This window comes from Neoarius graeffei, chromosome 4, assembly GCF_027579695.1.
Source record: "Neoarius graeffei isolate fNeoGra1 chromosome 4, fNeoGra1.pri, whole genome shotgun sequence".
Lineage (NCBI taxonomy): Eukaryota > Metazoa > Chordata > Actinopteri > Siluriformes > Ariidae > Neoarius > Neoarius graeffei.
Genome location: NC_083572.1, coordinates 647,121 through 665,471, shown reverse-complemented (window position 1 = coordinate 665,471; position 18,351 = coordinate 647,121). Strand labels below are relative to the sequence as shown.

The following is an 18,351-nucleotide window of genomic DNA, read 5'->3' as shown; positions in this document are numbered from 1 at the left end:
AAATAGGATGAAATTTTGGCGACGCCAGTCGCCAAAATTTCATCGTCGCCAAAATTTCATCATCTCATCATACAGATGGATATGTTAAATATTAAGTTATTACTGAAAAACTATTGATTAAAAAAACAAAGACACTGCGAAATGGTCCTATAAACAACTTTACCAATATAAAAGATTACCAGGACTACAAAAATGCAGAAAAATAGGAGCAGAGAGGGGAGGGGCTGCTCTCTCTCTCTCAAACAATGCTTAGGTCATAGTATGATGAAATTTTGGCGACGCCAGTCGCCAAAATTTCATCGTCGCCAAAATTTCATCATCTCATCATACAGATGGATGATATGTTAAATATTAAGTTATTACTGAAAAACTATTGATTAAAAAAACAAAGACACTGCGAAATGGTCCTATAAACAACTTTACCAATATAAAAGATTACCAGGACTACAAAAATGCAGAAAAATAGGCTTTACTTGTCCAAATGCACCTGTTGGTTCAAAAGTTAAAGTGTATAGAACCTCACAGCACAACATGAAGTTAACTTAAAATATAATATAAATGCCTCAGCTTTCATGTAAGAAAAAAAAACTATTAATACTAGTACTGTGTACAGGCAGTCTCTCCTGAAGACTAAATTAAACAATAATTATAAACTAATAAAATAAATGGCTCAGGCTGCATAGAAGAAAAAAAAACAATTTGAACAGAACCTCAGTATGATGCTGAAGCTGCCTAAACAATGGAAAATAAAATACCATTTTGGCAAAAATGTTGGCATCCAGTAATTTCTTGTATTAAGAAAAAAATAATGTAAAGTGCACACAGTCCACTGTAAACATCACACACTTTCAGTAACAGAATTTAAGCCTACATAAACACTAACTCGCCCATGCAGCGTTGCCAGATACTGTTGACATTTTCCAGCCCAAAATAATGTTCAAAACCCGCCAAAATGCACTTAAACTCGCCCAAATGGGCGGGATCCCCCTCAATCTGGCAAGCCTGCGCAGGATACCAACCAATCTGGCAACCCAGCGCACATACTGTTTCTCTTGAACGTCTCCATCATGTAGCCCGCGAATTAATCAGCCATCTGATTTGACAATACACGTTTGAAAACAGATGACGTCTACAGGAGGACTCTGATTGGACAGTCCTGTGCGCGTGTCCGCCCGTCATATAAAAACCCTGAGTTTAAATTTTTTCGCTCCCGTTCTCTCTGAACTCATCACAGGTAGGTGAAAATGTTTAATTTTCATAGTGACTGAGAAAGAATAAGAAAGAGCGCGCAGTGCCTGCGGAGTTTTATCAGTAAGCTTTTTTAATTTTTAAATTTCGTAGCATTATGCTCCATTGCATGCTGAATTGTTACAGCAGCGTATGTACAATATAATGTCATCTTTCACAAAAGTGAGATTATTGAAGATAGATATTGTTCTGTCATTATTCCGGAAATGTATTTAATTATTTATGGGCGTGAGTTTATATAAAAGCATAGCTGCGCTAAAAGCTAACGGTGACTGTGCGTTTTCTATATGAAAACATTGAGCCAAGCCCAAAGCTAACAGCGCTAATTGTGCTGATATGAATACATCTTTAACAAAAGTGAGATTATTGAAGGTAGAGATTAATCTCTGGTTATTTTACGGTTGGTTTGTTTCTATCCATGAACCGAGCTAAAACCTAACGGAGCTGAGGCCGAGCGGCTCGAGCCGGCGCCATTTTAAACCGACAAGCAAACAAGCCTCGATCCATAGGTATACATAGAAGACTAGATGCCTCGTCCCCGTTGCCCGTCAATGAAGTCGAACGTCCGCACATGGCGGCCATCTTCCCTCAGACAGCTGGCTTACCCATTACATTGTGTTGGTAGCGATATGTACTTTTCAGATGACCGTAACTTCCTCAAATTTCAATCGATATTCAAACGGTTTGGTTTGTTATATAAAAAAAAAAACACAAACGGAAGTATGTATTTATGATATTAATGATGAATAATCATTTTATGTTTTAAACAAATGCATGCTGAAATTCCTCTGCTGTGAGAAGCCTAACACTGCATACTTATGGATTACTGCGGCCTTAGGACAAATAACCACACAATTTATTTCCAATTTTTAGTGAAAATATTTTTACATGTGATAGGGCCGTAGGGGAAGCTAAAGTTAAATAAACAGCTTACTCACTTCTGAAACTTCAGAAATACTTCATCCACCTCAAAAACCTAATGCAAACTCACATCATAGCATAATAATAACAAATGTAAACTCACATCATAGCAAAAATAACAAATGCACTGCCCGAGTAAGTAATAGTATAAAACAGTGACAGCGACTCACGGTAGTTTGTGACCAAAAAAAGCATTTAATTAATCACGTGGTTATACTTCCAAGGATAAAAAGATATCTTTACATTTACAAAAAGAACATTCAAAGCTGATTATCATGTCAAAGTCAATATATGTTAGCACAGAAGATTGAAATTTCATTTGACTAGGCTCCAATGTGCAGTTAAAATAAAACTAAACATACTGATATAAACATCTACAATTAAAACACACACAGACACACACATCATCTTGTCATCAAAGTCAGTACTTTGATTTCCTGTAAATCATAATGCGAGTGCTGGGCTGTGCTTGCGTAAGTCTTCATACCCCTGGAAAATTTTTATACTGTATATTTGCCTAATGCCCTTTACTGCTTTGTTGTGCTTCTGTCTCATGCTGTTGTTCTGGAAGGAAAGGGTTGTCATCTTGGCAATGTGGTGGAGTCTAAGCTTAAAAAATAGGGACACAACCAGTGTTTTCAATTAACCAACCCGAAAATGAAAACCATGTGCAAGTGCAACTTCAGTTATTGAAAATATTATCTCAAGACCTTCCATGTAAAATTACTTGGTGCTACGAGCTAGCCTAGCATGAAACACAACTTTGACTAAAAGCTGCAGTAAGTCGTTTTTGAAGAGAAAAGGTACGATTTTAGCATGTTCAAGCACCCAGAATTACAACCACATTAATAATGTTTTAAGAAATCAAACCATTTGTATATACGTCAAAATTTCAGCGAGATAAGAGTATAAACATTTAAGCACCTCAATGGTCTTACCTCAGTTCACTGCAAATTCTGTGGAAAAGCTTGTCTGTGGTAAGATGACCGCCCTGTGCGGACGTCCTGGAATACGCGGTGAGGCATCTAGTCTTCTATGTATATCTATGCCTCGAGCTGTCGCCATTTTAAACCGACAAGCCTCGAGCTGTCGCCATTTTAGGAAAAGTCATAAAATTAAGTTAAAAAAGAACCCTTAACTCTGCTGTTAAACAGTTTCGGGTCATTTTTGACCCGAAGACATTAGGAGGGTTAAACAAAATTCAGGTTATTGAAGATAAACTCATGAATTTGGGCTGGATCTTTCTTTAATTTAAACTGCCGTTTACATGAAAGCTGAAAGCTATATATTTATCTGTATATTCAGACTAGTGTTGTATTAAACTGTGGTAAAATGTTAAATATGATTGATAAACTGTGATTAAATGTTTTGGTATGGAGTTAAAATGTATACTGCCTAAGTGTAATGTATTTAACAGCCTATAGTGATTAAATGGAGAAGGGAGCATTTTCATGCATGACTACTTTGACTTTTAGTAATTAATGTACATTTAATGTACATTTTGGTGATAATTCCGCACATTTGCTGAAGTTAGTAGTATTTTATTTGTGGGGGATATTTATAGTGTTTATAGTGTATTTGTCTTGAGGGGGGAAAAAGTTTACTGATAAGTCAACAGGCACTGCTCTGTGCTCACACTCTCACTCTCACACACACACCATGAAAATAAACATGTTTAACGTGTGTTACGCTGTTGGATTGTTGCTCACACTGAGTCCAAGTAACAGAAGAACATTTCTATTTTTATTGCAGGTTTTCTTTGATTTGTGATCAGAGGTTCGTACGTACTTCACGACTGAGACTGATCATCGCCCTCAAGACTCATCGCACTCAAGACTCATCGCACTCAAGTCATCCTCAAGACTCCCGGAGCAGATTTGTTCACACTCACACCATCACATTTTATATAAAATATATTAGGTTATCTTAGATAATTTAAGTTAAGTAGTTAAGGTAGGTTAGGGTTTAGGTCACTTAAACTTTGCAAGAAGTTTTTTCTTTTTTTTTTCTTTTTTTTTTTTGTCTTCTGTCCAGCAGGATGCCAAGGAAGGGGAGGAGGTCTGAGGCGGCCAGGCGCCGATGGAGTAAGCTCGCCCTGGAGGAGCCGACTCCCTCCACTTTCCCCCTGAAGGTATTTACACAGTAGATAAGCTTCTGTGTCACAACTGTCTGCATGAAAATAACTGTAGAAATGTCACATCAATCGCTTTCTTTTTAACTGCCAAGTTCTGTATGTCTGCCATGTCTTTGATGTTAATGTTTCATCAGACGGTGTCCCCCCCGGCCGGAGAGGAGCCTTCCACAGGGTCGAGGACCAGGGAGACCCACCCCCCCTGCTCCCGAGCTCCAGTCAGCAACGTATGTTCATATGAGACATTGTCTGAGGTTTAATGTATTTTGTATTACTTTTTAAATTTTTATTGTATTTTGTTTGAACTTGTCTTTGTCTTATGCTTATTATTTTATCTTTCATCAGTTGGTTGGATCTTCACCCCCAGCCAAGCCTTTCTGGAGCACGGGAGATGTCCTTCCCAAAGTTCGGCCATGTGAGTATCCACCTGTTTTATCCCTAAATGATCAATAAATTAATTCATCAATATTAAGCTTTTTAAACTGGTTTTCTGTACTGTTTTACTCATATAAACGAGTGATTTCTTGACATTTCCTGGTTTTTCATTTAAATAATACCGTTATCTGCTTTGTCTTTTACTAAACAGGCCGCGGTACCGGGTTCCGCCATCGGGTGCTGAGGTGGCCAACTTCAAAGCTCACAGGACGGAGCCACAAGTTGGTCATCCCGCCGGAGTCTCCTCACAAGAAGGTGTTATTGTCCAGTTTATGAAGAAAGCAATTGATCTTGAGAGGAATTAATGATTTTCATGCTAAAGAAATTTTCTTTGTTGTTGCAGTTCGTTCTGATTGTCGGGGACTCCCACCTGCGGTCCATTGCGGACGGTTTCGCCGTGATGCCAGAGGGTAAGTTCTCGTTTGGCGTCATGTCGACCCCTGGGGCCCACGCTGCTCAGCTGCGGACGGAGGTCCTGCATGCTGATCTTCCTCGGGCCCCTGCTGCGGTCTGTGTTCTTGCCCCCAGCAACAACCTGACGGCGAGCAGGACCATCGAGGAGGCAGCCGTCGACTATGCAAGTTTCCTCACTGCTGTGAGGAGCCGCTGGCCGGAGGTACGTGTTTTTTCATGTCTCTCTTGTCCTGTATTTGTAGTAGTTTGACAACACTAGAGATACGTTTAATCTCAGAGTAATCAATGTATGAGCTTTTAATGTGTAGTTATTGTAATGTGTGATTTTGAATGAAAATGCCGATTGTTAACGAACATGTTTTGTTTTCTACAGGTTTTTGTGCTGGACTTCCCCCCCCGCCTGCAGGAGGATGAGATGTACCAGGTTCTCCTGCGCCAAGAGTACCACCGCGTGACAGCTCGTATGGGTGTGTAAAAATATCATGTCAATAAAACAAGAACAAGAAATGTACTTAATGTCTGTGACATAGTAATGAACATAGTCATAATGCATGTGTGGATGTTGTAATGACTTATGTTTTTCGTTTTTATATTTTTAGGTGTGAGGTACTTCTCTGTGGCGGAGCACTTCCCCCTTACGCGCTTGGAGCTGTGGAGCAGAGACGGCGTAAGTAGAATGTCTGTGATAGAAAAAGTCTAATTTGTTATAATTTCTCGTGCTGACATGAACCAGTCAACACGAGCTACTTTTTGTAGTTGAACTTTGTCTGTAAATGGATTTGTGTTGTCATGTCTGCAGGTTCACCTGAGTGACCGTGAAGGGATGGGCATCCTCACCCAGCTGCTGTGGGCCGCGACGGAGCAGTTCCTCAAGACACCACCACCTCCCCCGGTGTCTCCCACTCCTTCACAGCCACTTGGGAAGGTATCTCCTAAGCTGGTTGTGAAGGGCGAGGTATGTGCTCCTCTGTCTCCTGACCCCTTCCAGTGGAAGGTCGTTGGTCGGAGAAGCAAGGTTAGTAAAGTTTATTATATTGTGTGTTTACATGTGTTTGGGTACATTTTGGTGAACGGGTTCACAGTTGTAATTAAAAAGCATCTATTTAATCAAATGTGATGTGAACTTTCCCAGTCGCAGGTTCCTGGTCAGGCCAGCGTGGCGCAGCAGCAGGTGAGTGACTTTTTTTTATTTTTTTAACAATAAGTTAACTGGTTAATATTTAAAGTTTGTATATTTGACCAGACAAATATTCATGCGGGTGTTTTTTTTTTTTTTTGTCTTTCACAGGAGGAGTCCTTCCTCCCACTGAACCCAGTGTGGTTCAGTAGCACGATCCTTCGTGCTGTGGAGGAGGTGTCTCCTTCTCGGCTGTCTGGCGTGGAGGACTGCAGGTCTCCTCCAGCGAGCAAGAAGGTAAATTGTCTGACGTCTCTTCTCGGCTGTGTTCTAAAGTTTCTCCTTGTTCTACAGTTACTGATGCTATGTTTTATTTGATGGTGCAGGTGGCCTCCCCAGCGGCAGCCAGGCGTCGTAGGACCTCAGAGAGACGCCCCCCCCACCACCAGTCTCCTGTGAACAACGTATGTTACACAACTGACACACACAGTGAATGTTTACAGTTGACACGGTGTCTTCATGGAAACATAACTAGACTGTCTGAATTTTGATGTATTTGTTCTCATCTGTCGACAGCTGGTTGGATCCCCTCCAATCAGGCTGTCACAGAGACTGGAGGACGACGCCCCCTCCAGCCCGGTTCCTCGGTCCAGGACCACGGACGGACCATCCCCCCGCACCCAAATTTCAGTGACCAACGTATGTTACTCTCTGCCACAACAGACACAATCTCACACAGAACACACACTGTGCTCACTGAGACATGAAGTTTAACGTGTTTGTTCTCGTGTGTCAACAGCTGATGGAGTCCCCTCCAGTCAGGTTGTCCTGCAGTTTGGGTGATCCGGAGACCCCCTGCTGTTCCCCGGTTGCGAAGGTAAATATTATTCCTATTAAGTAAAGTTCATAATGTCATTAAAGTCTTCATTTTATCAAATTGTTTTCAGGTGCCCAGGATGAAGACTCCTTCACCGGCTGGACCATCCAAGACCATTAAAGATGTGGCCCATCAGTCTCCTCGCCCAGCTAAGGTATTTACTCCACAGTTGACACAGAACGTTTACTGTAAAATCAGCTGTAACTACATTAAACTGGTTCATTTAACATCTGATAGCATTATCTTTCTCTGCACACAACACAAATGTCAGTGAGAAATTGAAATACACTTGGAAAAGTTTTCTTCTATCAACTTGGTGCGTTGTTTCCTCATGTCTAAATATTAATTGGAGTTATGACTTATCACAGACATGGACACCATTTCCCTCATCGACTTCCTGGCCCTGGATAATCGGCGATGGACTCTCCAGCTCCCCTGCTAAAGAGGTCAGGACATTTATATTCGGGTTTATCGTGGGTTTAATAAAGTGCTTGTGTGTGTGTGTGGTTTATTTCAACTCAAATGCATAAAAAGACCTTTTTAGGAAGAAATAATTCAGAGTAGTATAGTCTAAACAGTTTATGGTTTTATTAATTGTTTAAAGATAAACACAAGTAATGGTACAGAGGTTTTCTAAATATGATCTTGGTAAAATTAAGTTAATAATACTGGTCAGAAAACCTCTGTACTTGTAAAGTCAACATCCTGCAGTGTCAGTGTGGTGAAGGTAGTAGCCTCCTTTAAAGGTCCTTTAAATCCTCCTTTAAACTTTATTCTAGAAGACCATGGGACAAAGGAGAAACCACGATGGTCTCAACATGTTTAAATTTTAAACAAGGAATAATGTAATGTAATGTGTAGCCAAATATACTTGCCATAACATGTAAGATTGTGCCAGCTTTTTTATAGATTTATTTAATTGACCTGACAAACTTGCTGAAAATGTTCTACAACAGTTTGTAATGTGATTAGTTACGACTGCTGCTATTACTACTAGTAGTAATAAAGTTAACAGTATTAATAACAATGCTGGCAATAATGGGTAGTAACTACTAGTAAGACTAATAACTAATTGTGACTAACTTAGTAATAATTAACCTTTTAACATCTTTACAGGCGAGCGTCAAGGTAAGTGTGACGGTAAGTGGGGGTCAGTCTGTTGTTGTTAGGGCTAGCCACAGTCAGGCAGACATGAGGTACAGTGAATTCTCTAGAAATCATCAGTGTTCCTGCATGTCCCTGACTTTTCTCGCTTTTGAGAATGAGGGTGATCACTTTAACACGGCTGCCCTCGATAGAGTGCTGGCACAGGGAGATTCACTGTACGTAGCAGTGAAACAACAGCTGATCCTGGAGAGAAGATACAATGATGACCATCTTAGCGTTGAGGAAATGCCAAAACAAGTCCTGACAGACACAAATATGTACAATGTCCATATGTCCGACATTAAATGTGGACTTGTCAAAGCCAGCAGCAACGGAAACCAGGGTCTCCTTTCCCTTGCTGAAGAGCTTCAGTGTCTGTCAGGTCATGTTAGGCATGCGTTCATCATTGTATCTCCAGAGGTTATTGCAGTTTTCCGTGACAAATCAGGGAGGTATGGCGTGTTTGATTCACATGCCAGAAATTCAGCAGGTCTACCAGACCACAACGGAACTGCAATCATGAAGACCTTCACTGAAATCAGTGACCTGGCTGAGCACCTGCTCAAACTCTTTGCAGATCGTGGACCTTTTGCCACCTATGAGTTGGTGCTTGTGTCATTTGAAGCCGTCGGTTCCAGTGAATGTCTTCAGCAATCGTTGGTAGAAAAAGTCTCCAGGACAGCTCTCCCTCCAACAAACGAAAATATCTTAAAACTCGGTAAAACCCAGCGACAAAAGGCCAGAAGAAGAAGTAGCAGCAAAGAGCAACATGCACCAGTGTGCCATGTTGTCCAAAAAAAAGGAAGCTCGGTATATGAAAAAAATAAGTATGACAAGTGCCCGGAATTTGGAATTAAAAAAATGGAAGCAGACAAAAAATATTCACAAGACAGTAATCGTAGGAAACGACGGTTATTGTCTTTCAGACGTTATTATTTAAAAGTTCAAAGAAAAAAGAGCGTATTAATTATCCAGAGATATAAGGAAGATCCTGCTTTTCAGAGTAGACAAAAACAGTACATTAAAGACAAGTATAAGGCGGATCCTGCTTTTCAGAGTAGACAGAAACAGTACAGTAAAGATAAGTATAAGGCGGATCCTGCTTTTCAGAGTAGAAAGAAATTGTATATGACGACGAAGTACAAATCGCACCAAAGCTTTAGGCAAAAGAAAAAGGAGTGTTTCTATGCTAGGTACCACAGTGATCCTGAGTTTAGGTTACGCTGTATCAAACGCTGTAGCCAGCGCAGCGTAACCAAACTGTCCACAGATGCTACTTTTTGCATCTTTAGCAAGATGCAGAGGGCATTAAGGATCAAGCGAAAATATAGGAAGCTAGTGCCCCACACCCCCCGCCATTCGCAGGCCGTGATTAACCCTGTGATGGAAGCCGCCATCACAGCATTTCGCGAGCTAATTCGTCGTGGACCAACGTGCGTTTGTACGGTGTGCAACAGAGCAATGTTTCCTAATCAGGTTAAATTGTGCAATAGGGGAAAGTACACCCAAAAACCCAGAGTGGCCGCAGCCTGCTTAACAGGCAAGTACGTCCATTTTTGTGACGACGACTGCTCTGAACATTGCTCTGTTGCACAAGAGCGACTGCAGGAGTGGATCTGTAACACGTGTGACAGCCACTTGAAGAGAGGACGCATGCCACCAATAGCCACCGCAAACCGACTGGAGTTGGCACCGATCCCCCCGGAGTTGGCTACGCTCAACGTGCTCGAGAGGCAGCTTATTGCCAAAATACTGCCTTTCGCCAAGGTTATCGCTCTGCCCAAAGGACAGCAAAAAGCAGTCCGCGGAGCTGTTGTGTGCGTTCCATCAGAGATGGAAGCGACTGTCAACAGTCTCCCAAGACCCAGATCGGAAGCGCAGCTACTTCAAGTTAAATTAAAGAGGCGCATTAACTATAAGGGCTACCAGCACTTCTATACTGTTAACATGAAAAATGTTTTAGCTGCCCTGGCCACGCTTAAAAAGATGCATTCTGAGTATCAGGATGTATCCATTAACGACAGTGCCACTTTTGACGAGTCGGTCGATCAAGACGACTCGCAGCACAATGTTGCTGATGCTGCGCAGCCGGAGCAGCATCAGGGAGACATTGAGGCTGGCATAGACCTCGAGGAGGTTTTTAGTAGTCAGAACGACCCGGACCCCGATAGACGTCGTCAGCCCAAGGAAGCTGACGAAGAGGAGGAGGAGCTTAGACCTGGCCTGACTCTGGACACGTGTATGCAGCCGCCTGACATCGCGCAGGAAATTCTTACGTATGGCGATGGAATATTTAGCGTTGCCCCCGCCCAGGGCAACAAACCAGTAGGGTTCTTCGCCATACCGAAACTAGAAGCCATGGCTTTCCCTGTGCAATTCCCGACAGGAGAGAACACACTGGATGAACCCAGAACCTTCTCGCTCTCACCTAGCATGTATTTTAATTGCAGGCTGTTTGCTGCTGATACATGTTTTGCTAGCGACCAAACGTATCTTTTCTTTGCGCAGTTTGTCACAGAAACGCACCTGGCGACAAACAGCATGTCGATTCAAATGCGCAAAGGCAGGTCCAGAGCTGCAGATGGCCGTCATATTAACAACCTCATGCTCCTGGACCGAGACGAGGTGCAACGGCTCATTATGAGCCAAGACGCAACTCGGTTTATGCAACCTCTTCGAGGCACCCCGGCTTATTGGACAAAAACGCTCAAAGATGTCCACGCCATGGTCCGGCAAATTGGCAAACCCACGTTTTTTGCCACGTTCTCCGCTGCCGAGATGAGATGGCCTGAGGTCATAGAGGTCATAAAAGCTCAGCAGGGAGAACTAGGGGACTTTTCAGAGCTCGACTGGAAAGCGAAATGCGACATTCTGCGGAGCAACCCCGTAACGGTGATGCGCATGTTTGAAAAGCGAGTCGATGCTCTGATGACCAACCTTATCCTCTCACCAGCACAGCCCATTGGTGAAGTAGAGGATTACTTTTATAGGGTTGAGTTCCAAGCTAGAGGAAGTCCCCATATACACATGCTGATTTGGATAAAAAACTCACCCAAATTTGACGACGCCTCTGACGACGAAGTAGCGGCGTTTATAGATCGCTACATCTCGTGTGAGATGCCTGACCCCGAGACAGACCTGGAGCTCCACGGAATTGTCTCGGAGGTTCAGGTGCACAGCAGGAACCATTCCAAGTCCTGCAAAAAAGGCAACGTTGCCTGTAGGTTTGGCTTCCCTAAACTGCCCGTGGATGAAACCTTCATCACTAGGCCCCCCGTTGTTCGCCCCTCTGGAGTTTTAGACGAAAACCAAGACGAGGCTGCTGCTAGAGAACGTAGGGAGAAGCGGGCAATCGCTAAGAAGCGAAAGAAAGCCAAAGCCAAGCTTCAGCAAGTTAGAGACTTGCTCATGGATGCAGGCGCTTCATTTAGCAGCTTGACGGAGTTGCTCGACCGATGCGGTTTGACGCGTAAGCAGTACCGTAAGCTCTTCGACCGCGCCGCGAACAGCAACGTCGTGGTCCTGAAGCGGCATCCGAATGACTGCTGGGTTAATCAGTACAACCCAGACCTGCTTCGTGCCTGGAACGCCAACATGGACATTCAGTACGTCGTGGATGACTACAGCTGCATCATGTACATGATGTCCTATGTGTCAAAGCCAGAGCATGAGATGACTCAATTCCTTAAGAACGTCATCAAAGATGTAAAACAGTCCAACGTAAATGAGCGTGACGAAATGAAGCAGATTATGCAGGCCTATGTTAAACATAGAGAGGTCAGCGCTCAAGAGGCTGTTGCTCGCACCTGCAGCTTGCGTCTGAAGAGGTGCTCCCGCTCCGTTGTGTTCCTTCAGACCGACGAGGAGGGTCTGAAGATGAGTCACCCTATTGGCAGACTCAAGCAAATGGAGCCGGGTTCGGAGGAGGTGTGGATGTCGGGCCTGCCTGACAAATACGCCTACAGGCCTGTCGAGCCGGAGTTCGAGCACATGTGCATGGCCGAGTTTGCGTCGGAGTACAGGGTGCTGTACGGGCAGCAAACTGAAAGTAGAAGCGGCATCCCCCTCTTACACAACATGGGCTTTGTTCAGAAGAGGACTGGGAAACCAGCAATTATTAGATTTCCTCGCTTCTCAGAGCAGAAAACACCTGAGAAGTTCTATAGAAGACTGCTCAAGCTTTATCTCCCACACAGATCCGATGACGACCTGAGAGATGAAGCACACCCGACCTACGAGCAGTTTTATAAGTGTGGCCAAAAGTATGGCGTGCGTGTCCGAGCCATCATAGACCGCAACAAACAACGCTATGAAGGTCAAGGCCGGAAGCTTGACGAAGCGTTGGAACAGTATCGGGTGCACGGCCCTATAGTTAATGAATTGGACTGTTATGCGCCTGAAGTAGAGGCAGACCGGTTAGAGTGTCTTGCAGAGCGAGAACCTGACGACGAGCGTGAAGGCCAAGAAGAAGTTCCTGAATACGAAGTCAAAGACGGGAGGAGCTCCATGCCTAGGATAGAAGCGCCGCAGTTGAGTCCAGACTTTGTGAGAAAAATGTATCAAAGTCTGAACGAAACACAGGCTTCTATCTTCTACAGCATACGTCAGTGGTGCTTTGAACTTGTGTGGGGTTGCGACGTCGAGCCGTTTTATTACTTTTTGACCGGGGGAGCTGGCTGTGGTAAATCGCACGTAATCAAGTGCGTTCACCAGGAGGCAACGAGGATTCTGCGTGAGCTCCCCAGATTCCGGGACCATGCAGACATGTCCCAGCCTGCGGTGCTGCTGACCGCCTTCACTGGCACAGCAGCCTTCAACATCGCTGGCGTGACGTTGCACTCCGTCCTCAAACTGCCAAGATCCTTGAAGCCACCGTATCAAGGTCTTGGAAACGCCCTTGATGAAGTCAGAGCGGCGCTATCCAACGCGGAGATTCTCATCATTGACGAGATCTCCATGGTTTCCAAAGAGCTGTTTGCCTATGTCAACTGGCGTTTTCAACAGATCCGAGGAAACAAGAAGCCGTTCGGAGGAATTTCTGTCCTTGCTGTAGGTGACTTTTATCAGTTGCCGCCTCCCGGTAGAGCCAAGCCGCTGTGTGTGTACGAGGAGACGGAGTTTGATCTCTGGAAGGATCACTTCAAAATGGTCATCCTTACAGAGATCATGCGACAGAAGGACGATCGGGCTTTTGCTGAGCTCTTGAACCGCCTGAGAGTGAAGCAAAAGCGCGATCCTTTGAGCGACGAAGATAGAGGGTTGCTCACACAGGCAGTGGCCGACGTCAAGGATTGTCCAGTTGATAGGCTACACATATACGCCACCAACAAAGAAGTTGACCGTCACAACTCCGCCACTGTAGCCTCCCTCCACGAGGATGCCATCGACATCGCAGCTCAGGATTACCGTAAAATTCCTACGACCGGCTGCATGACGATGGTGTTCGCCGTTAAAGGTAACCAGCGAGACTTGCCTGACAACATAATGGCTGCTCAAGGAGTACGCGTTATGTTGACCAGGAATCTCGACGTGGAGGACGGAATTGTTAACGGAACATTCGGAACCATCTCACACATTGTGATGACGGAGCGTGAGCCAAAATATGTAAAGTTGATTGGACTCCAGCTGGACAATCCCACAGCAGGACAGAGATTCCGCAAAAAGATCTTGGGTCCCTCAGACAATCTGGCCTATATTGAAAGGTCTGAGGAGAACCTGAGCAGCAAAAAAGGCGTTGTTCGTCGCCAGTTCCCCATGAAGTTGGCTTTTGCCTGTACGGCCCACAAAGTACAAGGCATGACGATGGCGTCGGCGGTTGTGTGCCTGAAACGCATCTTCGAACCGGGCATGGCTTATGTAGCTCTAAGCCGCACAACCTCGCTGGGAGGTCTGACCGTCTGCGACTTCGACGAGAAGAAGATCTACGCCGACCCCGAGATCAAGATGGCTATGGAAAGTATGCCTCGAGCGTCTTTCCAGAGCTGTAGACCGTTGTTGAGTTTTCTTCAATCCATGCAACAAACTCCAAAGGTTTTGACAATTGTCCACCACAACACTCAGGGTCTGCCATGTCACATGGTGGACCTGAGAGCGCATCACGAGCTCCAACGAGCGGATGTGCTTTGCCTTACAGAGACACATTTGTCGGGGTCTTCTGTAGCTGAAATTTTTCAATTGGAGGGGTATGCCATGTTCCCACGTAGCAGACAGCTGTCTTACAACAGCTGTGTGGACATGGCTAAAAAAGATGGAGGTGGAGTTGCAGTGTACTGCAGAGACTATGTGCAAGCAGAGCCTCGCAGGTACATGCAACAGGTCACGGATTTGGAGTTTGTTGTTGTTAAAATCAAGGCTCCGGTCAAAGTACTATTGGCGACGGTTTACAAACCGCCAAATTTTCAATTAGGAATCTTTCTCCAAAATTTGAAAAACCTCTTGGACTCATTGGCCATTTTAAATCACCAGCCCATTGTTGTTTGTGGCGATTTTAATGAGGATCTTCTTTCGAAAGGAAAAAAAAGCATCAAAGACTTATTTCAGTCCAGAGGTTACACTCAATTAATTAAAGAGTCCACCACCGAGAAGAACACGCTGATTGACCACATTTATATTTCACATCCTGATAAGTGTCTTCAATCAGGTGTTCTCCAAACGTACTACAGTTACCACAGTCCGGTTTATTGTATTTTGACCGACTAAGCCTCTCTAGCCAACACATGATCCATAGAAAAGTTCGAGTTTCTGTATCCTGTAAGGTGTGTGTGTGTGTGTGTGTGTGTGTAATGCATATGTAGTTTCTAGGCACTCCTTGAGCCTGGTCAAGGAGTAGTTTATCGTCACTGTTATTGTACTCTCTCTGTAAAGTGTTAATTGACCTTAAATTTTTTTTTTTGTAAAAAAAAAAACCCTTCACATTGTTTCATTTTGTCATAACTTGTCTGCGTGGGCGTTTTTCTTATTTAATTGTTTTTCATATACGTGTTTCAGGTCACTCATTCAGTTTGTTCAATGAGTGCCCAGCTTTTCAATTGTGTAGTTTTAAGTTATTGTTAAGACTAATCATTGTAGTGGCATGTGTTGGCTGGAAATGGTTGAATCTTATGTAAATGCAGTGTAATTGTATTTATTTATGTAATAAAGGGCTCCGCATTATCTTGTCATTTACTGAGCTGCTGAGAATGGCGGTCAATTTAAAATGTTATGGAATTGGCTTAGCTAATGTAATGTTATGTAATCTTGTATTGTAATGTTGCTTTATGTAAAATCAAGCTGAATGTCAACAAGGTCCATCACAAGGTAAGTATCTCTCTTCCTTTGAATTATTCACTCGCGTTTGAGTAATGTAACTAAATCCCCCTCCCTTTCTCTTCTTCAGGCTCTCTACTGTCCATGTTCAAAAGCAGGAGTATCTCACAGCAGAGTGAGGAGGAAATGAAGAGGACCACAGCTGATCTCGTGCCAGTGGGGACAGCAACCGATCACAAAAAAGCAAAGAAATATTTCATAACTTTTGAGCAATGTTTTAACACAATGCATTGAAACCTGTAACTTATGTCTTGTTGTTTTTTAATCTGGGAACATATGTAGGATGAAGACCTCCAGAAGACTATAGCAGCTCACTCTCCAGTGAAGACAGCAACCCAGCAGAAGAACGTAAGGGATATTTAGCATTGTATCTTCATTGATTTGTATATCAAACAACACTTTGAAAAGTGCACCTGACTAATGAATACTGTTTTAATGTTACAGGAAGAACAAGACTCAGGAAGAAGACCTCCAGAAGATTCCCCCCCCCCCCTTTTATCTTTAGTTTCCTGATTGGTTCGGTTGTCTTGTCTGCTTCTTAGATTAGTTCTCATTGTATTTAGTAGGGAGGATACACACCAGGTCCTAGGGCCTGTGATTAGTTGACCGGTAGTACCTAATCTGCTTTTTGTTGCTACAGTAATGCTTTTATGCCTGAGGACTACAGTTGACTTGTTAACTTGAGTGCAGTCCTAAAGTTTCCATCAATGAAACTGTCTTCATGTTAAACTGTTCATGTTGTTGTTGCCCAAATGAGGATGGGTTCCCTTTTGAGTCTGGTTCCTCTCGAGGTTTCTTCCTCATGTTGTTGTCTGAGGGAGTTTTTCCTTGCCACCGTCGCCACAGGCTTGCTCATTGGGGATAGATTAGTGACAGAATTAGCTCATGTTTTAAGTTGTTCAAATTCTGTAAAGCTGCTTTGCGACAATGTTTGTTAAAAGCGTTAGACTTATGTTGATTTTTGCTGACTCATCGGGTGTTTTTCAATGCCTTGGTTGTTTGCTTGTGTTTTATGGAAAAATAAACCAAATATCTGCTGCAAAATGTCTGTTTATGGTTTTATTATTGCTTGCTAGGTATTAGCATGTTAGCTAGCTGTTAGCATCGTAGCCTCATAGTAAGTCACACATTCACACAGTACAGTACTCTTCCTGTGAAAGACAAAAAACCCACATGTATATTTGACCAGACAAATATTCAAACTTTAAATATTAACCAGTTAACTTATTGTTAAAAATAAATAAAAATCTCACCTGCTGCTGCGCCACGCTGGCCTGACCAGGAACCTGCGACTGGGAAAGTTCACATCACATATTTGATAGTCCTGGTAAGCTTTTATATTGGTAAAGTTGTTTATAGGACCATTTCTCAGTGTCTGTTTTTTTAATCAATAGTTTTTCAGTAATAACTTGATGTTTAACATCAATTTTGTAGCCTCATAGCAAGTCACACATTCACAGCTAGCTTGCATGAGTGACCAAATTGCTTCGCGCACTGCATCCTCTCACAATTTCCCCCGGGGAATTGTCCGGTCTAGTTAGGATGCAGTGCTGCAGCACAGCAACCTATGGGCTCCCCTAGGGGAGCCCATAGGTTGCAGTGCAAAGCACTGCAACTATTGTTCTTCTACGTGTTTCTTTTTATTATTATTTTTATTTTTATTTTTATTATTCCTACGCAAATTTTGATTTCGAATAACTCAATAACCGTACGTCGCACACAGACAAACAATATATCAAAACGTGCGGCTCGATCGGACTCGCTATGCTATTACTTTTCTCTATAGAATACGATTTTTTCGCGACGTAGTCGCGAAAAAATCGCCCCAAAAAACCCCATTCATTTCTATGGAATTAATTGAAAAAAAAGCACTTTTTCAATGTTTTTCAAACATCCACTGCTCTGGCATGCTTTCACCTAGAGACATGATTCAAACTCTAAAACGTAGGAAAACTTCTCCTCTGTGGATCTGGCATTCAACTTTTCTGCTAGGTTTTACACTTTCGGATCAGGCCCGGTTCAAACGCCATGTGGTTTCTGGGAGAAAATCCGGCTTTTGAATGGGTGTCTATTGCGTTACACACCAGTGAGGGTCGTTAAACTTAGAGTGTAGGCGGCTTCAAAAAAAAGCTCAAACTTTCTCGCTTAAACCGTGTTTTCAGCCACAAATTTCACTCTACAGACATGATTTTCTCAAAAGTAGTAGGAAAACTTGTCCTGATTCACACAATGTGTCTACCTAAACGATAGGATTTACGGTTTTCGAATGACAAGCCTCAAAGTGAGGAGAGCACAGGTGAGCGGCCTCATTGACTCCCAGTATAAACGTTGCTGAAAAGTCACTCGTTTTTAACTCCCTGTAGCGTCCTCATTTTTAACAATACAAACAAAAAAATACATCATTTTATTCAGGAGACCCTTCTAGCGCTCACTGTGAAAGAATTTTGTGAATAGCTGCTTCCGTTGTCGAGTTATTTGTCATTGTTCGAGGTCTGGTCTGTAGTAAAACACAGCCCAAAATTCAAGACCTTGTGTGTTTTAGCTCATTGACATGCATTATAAACGGGATAGAAAAGTCACTCGTTTTTAAATCGCTCTAGTGTCGTTATTTTTAAGAGTACAAACAAAAAAATACATAATTTTATTCAGGAGACCCTTCTAGCGCTCACTGTGAAAGAATTTTGTGAATAGCTGCTTCCGTTGTCGAGTTATTTGTCATTGTTCGAGGTCTGGTCTGTAGTAAAACACAGCACAATA

The 18,351-nt window shown here is 43.2% G+C and overlaps 1 protein-coding gene across 2 annotated transcripts; it reads left to right on the top strand.

Moving 5' to 3' along the window:
• Positions 1 to 1,133: 1,133 nt before the first annotated feature.
• On the top strand, positions 1,134 to 16,638 carry LOC132884683 (uncharacterized). 2 transcript variants are annotated; one of them, XR_009654476.1, is made up of 19 exons: positions 1,134 to 1,234; positions 3,922 to 4,300; positions 4,438 to 4,527; positions 4,646 to 4,715; positions 4,887 to 4,990; positions 5,079 to 5,351; positions 5,523 to 5,616; positions 5,749 to 5,816; positions 5,949 to 6,164; positions 6,282 to 6,320; positions 6,438 to 6,563; positions 6,653 to 6,730; positions 6,843 to 6,965; positions 7,066 to 7,143; positions 7,214 to 7,297; positions 7,512 to 7,589; positions 8,260 to 15,750; positions 15,877 to 15,942; positions 16,039 to 16,638. XR_009654476.1 is itself a non-coding variant. In XM_060918530.1 (17 exons), exons 2-17 carry the CDS (start codon positions 4,208 to 4,210, stop codon positions 14,986 to 14,988), a joined length of 8,343 nt encoding a protein of 2,780 aa, XP_060774513.1. In that variant the 5' UTR covers positions 1,134 to 1,234; positions 3,922 to 4,207; the 3' UTR covers positions 14,989 to 15,758. The 2 variants fall into 2 exon arrangements, 1 of the variants encoding a protein (XP_060774513.1); XM_060918530.1 differs by lacking the exons at positions 15,877 to 15,942; positions 16,039 to 16,638 and having other exon boundaries at positions 8,260 to 15,758.
• Positions 16,639 to 18,351: the final 1,713 nt, after the last annotated feature.